This window comes from Nicotiana attenuata, unplaced genomic scaffold, assembly GCF_001879085.1.
Source record: "Nicotiana attenuata strain UT unplaced genomic scaffold, NIATTr2, whole genome shotgun sequence".
NCBI classification, from domain to species: Eukaryota; Viridiplantae; Streptophyta; class Magnoliopsida; order Solanales; family Solanaceae; genus Nicotiana; species Nicotiana attenuata.
In genome coordinates, this window is record NW_017672531.1 from 132,135 (window position 1) to 137,164 (window position 5,030).

The window sequence follows — 5,030 nt, forward strand, 5'->3', positions numbered from 1 at the left end:
GATCTAGAAAATAATTTGTTCAAAATTCCATACCAAAACCTCAACAACTAATATCAACATTAAATTTAAAAATCAATTAAAAGTGTACCTGTGGTGTTCCTTACTCCATACTATCATCTAAGACTAAACAAAAAGAAAGTAATTGTACAATGTAAGTCGCACCTTTAATTGAAACGTTCTCTCTTCAACTAATTAAGAAAAAATGATGAGGTTTAAAGTTATAACAGATATGTTGAGACGAACAACTCATGAGTAGAAGCATAATAGTGTATGTTTGTTGGAAATTATAAACTTACCATATCCAAATGCACTTTAGAGGAAAAATAAAAGTTTTTTTTAGGTCTTTTACAAAAGAAAACATTATTAACTTTATAATATTACAGGTCCTTCTATAAAAGAGGAAAGCTCACTAGTGAAAATTACTTTCGACTTTGAATTGCATTGACTCATTGAGTGATTAAAGAGCAAACAATTTTTGTAGCACGTTAATTTTTAACATAGTACACACCAAAAAATTGTGCTTAAATTCAAAGTAATACTAAAATATTTTAAGTTCCAATATGCGTAATAAGTTTATGTATCAAATATAAATGGTGATTAACATGAAATTATTTAAATAATAAACTTTACTTCAGAGGAAAATTAAGCTAAAATAAAAGTTGTAGGAGTATAATAGTGTGTGTGTTTGTGTTGTGTTTTAAAACTAATAGATGAGAGGAAAAATAATAAACTTCATAGGATAATCAATCCTCCTGCAGAAGAAAAAATTTATTACGTCGACGTCAAAATTTTTGTGGACAAAGCATATCATTCTAGGTTTGAGAGTTAAAAGAGAAGGATATGTAACATAGGTGAGAAAAAATAAAAAATACATCAAAAAAGGCTGAAAGAAAATATTACAAAAAAGGAAGCATTATTGATAAAGAGTACTCATGTTTTATCTATGGTATAACGGGAAAATACTTTTGTAAGGAAAATCTATAAAGTCAGATTGAACTATATATATGAAAAGAAAAATAATTAAATTAAAATGATTACCTCTAGTATTCGAAATGGCAATCATCTGGAAGGTAGATTGATGATATTACGTAATCAAATTATTCTTCGGATGCTTGAAATTTTATGTCACTGACTCATTTGCTCACATTTTAATTTCACAATAGGACATCCAAGTTTGTCTTGCATTATTGAAGAGTTATCATCTGGCAGACATGATAATTAATTAGTTTTCATATATTCAATGTTGGAACAACAAAGACACTCATTAAGAAATTATATTTACGGAAGATGAAAGAATAGTGAAAGAAATTATCTTGACATGAGAAAAAACAATGGATGAATCAGAATTTTATGATTGTGCTTTAAAAAGGATCTAAACTTGTTTTGAGGAAAAGTTTGTTGTAATCCTGTGAAGAGCCTCCGTACATACTTGTTTTGAATGTGAAGCGTTGTGATTGTTCGGTCGAGGCCTAATTAGGTTATTAATTGGGACTCTTAGGGTATTCAGGTAAACAAAAAGGATATTTTAACATTGCATTTAAAAGGGATTATGCATCTAATAGTTATGGCTTGTGACCCCTCATGAAGGGGTACGTAGGTTATTTGTCCTTAGTTATTTTTAAATTTTTATTAATAGGGTATTTAAGTTAATTAGAAGGGTATCTTAGTAATTTAATTTTTGTCTTATGGGCTTCTCACTTCAATCTTTTTTTATAACTAAAAAAAAAAAGGAAATTAAAAGCGTACTAAGAGATAATGACATTCATACCATCAACTTTTCTTTTCATTTTTGCTTGCATGCAAAATATTAATTATCCCTATTTCTCTCCTCTCCATTCCTCTCCTCTTCCTCCTATTCTCTTTCTTTCTCTCTCTCTCTCTAGAATCCTTTTATCCTTAACAAGGATTCAAGAGAAGTGAAAGAGGGGAGATGGGGCAACAAACGTTGATCTACAGCTTCGTCGCCCGGGGAACGGTGATCTTGGCAGAATACACCGAGTTCACCGGTAATTTCAGTAGCATTGCCTCGCAATGCCTTCAAAAATTACCTGCATCAAATAATAGGTTCACCTACAACTGCGATGGCCACACTTTCAATTTCCTCGCCGAGAATGGATTCAGTCAGTTTCCCTTTCTTTCCATATATTCACGTCGCATTTTATAATAAAAGTTTTTTCTACATTTACATGGACAATAAGGATTCATATATATAGCTAATCCTAATTTGTTTAACGTTGATATTTAGTTTTGTTGTTGCAATTTTGATCGATTGGATGCAGCATGGTAGAAAAAAGAATAAAAGGAATGATGTTGTTGCAAAAATTGATCGATTATGTGTAAAATTGCACAATGATTATGTTTATACGTCCTATTCGTTGAGGAGGTGTTCATTTCTAATGCATCTAAAAATCATTATCAGTGCTTGGTATGACATAAATATTTCTCACGATAAACTTATTTTCTGATACTTGAGGAAAATATATGTTCTCAGATTTTTTTTTTAATTTTAAAAATGACTTCTTCATACAAAATACACTAGGTTGTTTTATTTAGTTATCTCGAAAGATTACTTAATGGCGAACAAGAAGAAATGTTACCGGAATTAGTGAAAGAGAGTTTTGCGATTATGAGATATAGTTTGGGGTAATTTTTCAATATTGGTTTGAGATCGATTGGGAAAGCTTTTTTGGGTGGAGGTGATGAAGATATTGTTGGGCAAACAACATATGCTAGGGCCTAGGAGTTAGTAATTTTGTTCAATCCACCCCCCCCCCCCCCCCCAATATGTATATATATGGATTTCCTTTAATTTCTTTTCCATTTGTTAGCACCAATAGGTGAGTTAAAGAACTCAATATTTAGAAATGGATGAGAGAGGAGATACATATTAATTTCAGGCAAAATATTGTTAGTCTACGGCAAATTCTAATCCATCTTTCCTCTCTCGATGATATTTTGTTAAGATGTCACGTACCATAAGTTTATTTCACATTTCATCATCGTAAAATAATATATAGATTTCTACAAAACTTATGTGGATATTAGTGATGTGGAGATTAATGGGGAAACCAAGTGCTGTATTAAGTTATATGTCAATCGATTTTTCTTATACGACCAACCAAACATTGTATTATAACTTATATATAGGTGGAATTATATGGTGTTATTATTTTTTGTTAATACGTAAGATTTGTGTGAATGATATTGCAGCCTACTGTGTGGTTGCTACTGAATCAGCAGGCAGGCAAATTCCCATAGCCTTCTTGGAACGTATAAAGGATGATTTTAGCAAGAGATATGGTGGAGGAAAAGCTACAACAGCTACAGCTAAAAGTCTGAACAAGGAATTTGGGTACCTACTTTTGTTTATTATACACACAACCACAATATAGGCATATATTCTCTTACACTATCATGTCATTCAAAGCATATCAAGAAATGTAAAGAATTTTTAAACTATCACATTATTTTTACTCGTTGTATCAATTAATCTGTTTTATTTTCAAGACTCACTTTTTATGAAGGTTTATCAATCGATATCTTTCGAGATACATGATAGTATTCTAAAAATTATTTTATAATGACAGTGTATATAAGTCAAAGGTAGCTCTCCATAAACAATGAAAGTAATTATATTAAAAATAAAGCAGGTTACCTGCCAGGTAAAAGTGACCTTGTTATCTTCTATGCGTAGCAGTCGAATGTGTATAACTTAAAATCTGAATTACTTCAAATACCTTGTCTTTAGTCTAGGCATTGCCAAAACAATTGTTTCCCAAATTTATGAATCCCCTGTTGTAGGGCAAAGTTAAAAGAGCACATGAAGTACTGTGTTGAACATCCTGAAGAAATTAACAAGCTTGCTAAGGTGAAAGCTCAAGTTTCAGAAGTTAAGGGAGTGATGATGCAAAACATTGAAAAGGTAAGGAAACAATTTCTATGGTGAAAAGCTCAAGTTTTGCTTTCTCATTAAAAACTAACTATATATAGCATAAATCTGCTTTAAAAAATGTTGTCTTGATCAGGTTCTAGACCGGGGTGAGAAGATTGAGCTTCTGGTTGATAAAACAGAGAATCTTCGGTCACAGGTTAGCTTGATGCATATTGTTAATTTATAACAATCTTAGGATAATATTGTTGCATATATTAAAGGGCAGCCCAGTACACTAAGCTCCCGCTATACTAGGGGCCCGGGGAAGGGCCGGACCACAAGGGTCTATTGTCTTACCTTGCATTTCTGCAAGAGGCTGTTTCCACGGCTTGAACCCGTGACCTCCAGGTCACATGGCAGCCACGACGCCAAGGCTCCCCTTCTATCGTTGCATATATTAAGAACACCATAAAAGCTGGTAAGTTGTTTTGTGTGATTTTTTTTCAGGCTCAGGACTTCAGGCAACAGGGGACCAAGATAAGGAGGAAGTTGTGGTATGAAAATATGAAGATAAAACTGATTGTGTTAGGGATTATCATAGCTTTAATTCTCATTATCATTTTGTCCGTTTGCCCTGGCTTCGACTGCTTTTGATTTGCCTGATCATGCTGTCAGTGTCAATATTGTTCCACATACAAAATCTACTAATTATCAGTCAATTTAGCACACAAGGAGCTGGATTGGCCTAAATTATGATTGTAGATGTATATTAATCAGGATTAGTTTGTCTTAATTACTTTTCTTCTTTTGGGAATTGTCCCATTGTTTCTACGCTTCTTTGCTCTTTCTCCAAATGAAATTTCACAATTCTGTTGCAAATATTTAACATCTAAGCTTGGTAATTGTTCATGATTAGTTGATTTCAAATGCACTGTTCTCTTGTATATTTTTCTAACATGCCCAGGGGATTCAATATGCCTAGTAGGAGCATATCAACAACTTAATAAATTAATATTAAAAAAATGAAAAGACAGGGATATATTGGCAATTGTAACTTTTGTTCCAAAATGTAGTACACCTTTTAGGTGTACGTTGGATTGATTTTATGAAACGATAGACGTGATGGAATATTTGTCCACCTATCTACGATGCAAGTCAA

General features: G+C 32.4%; 1 protein-coding gene across 1 annotated transcript; it reads left to right on the top strand.

Moving 5' to 3' along the window:
* The first annotated feature begins 1,805 nt into the window (after positions 1–1,805).
* Positions 1,806–4,780, top strand: LOC109213561 (putative vesicle-associated membrane protein 726). Its single transcript, XM_019377375.1, has 5 exons — positions 1,806–2,120; positions 3,211–3,352; positions 3,802–3,922; positions 4,026–4,088; positions 4,379–4,780. Exons 1-5 carry the CDS (start codon positions 1,931–1,933, stop codon positions 4,523–4,525), a joined length of 663 nt encoding a protein of 220 aa, XP_019232920.1. The 5' UTR covers positions 1,806–1,930; the 3' UTR covers positions 4,526–4,780.
* Positions 4,781–5,030: the final 250 nt, after the last annotated feature.

Coding starts and splice junctions, on each gene's coding strand:
- LOC109213561 (XM_019377375.1), top strand. CDS start 1,931: ATGGGGCAACAAACGTTGATCTACAGCTTCGTCGCCCGGGGAACGGTG. Junction 3,923..4,025: donor TGATGCAAAACATTGAAAAG/GTAAGGAAACAA, acceptor TGTCTTGATCAG/GTTCTAGACCGGGGTGAGAA. Junction 4,089..4,378: donor CAGAGAATCTTCGGTCACAG/GTTAGCTTGATG, acceptor ATTTTTTTTCAG/GCTCAGGACTTCAGGCAACA.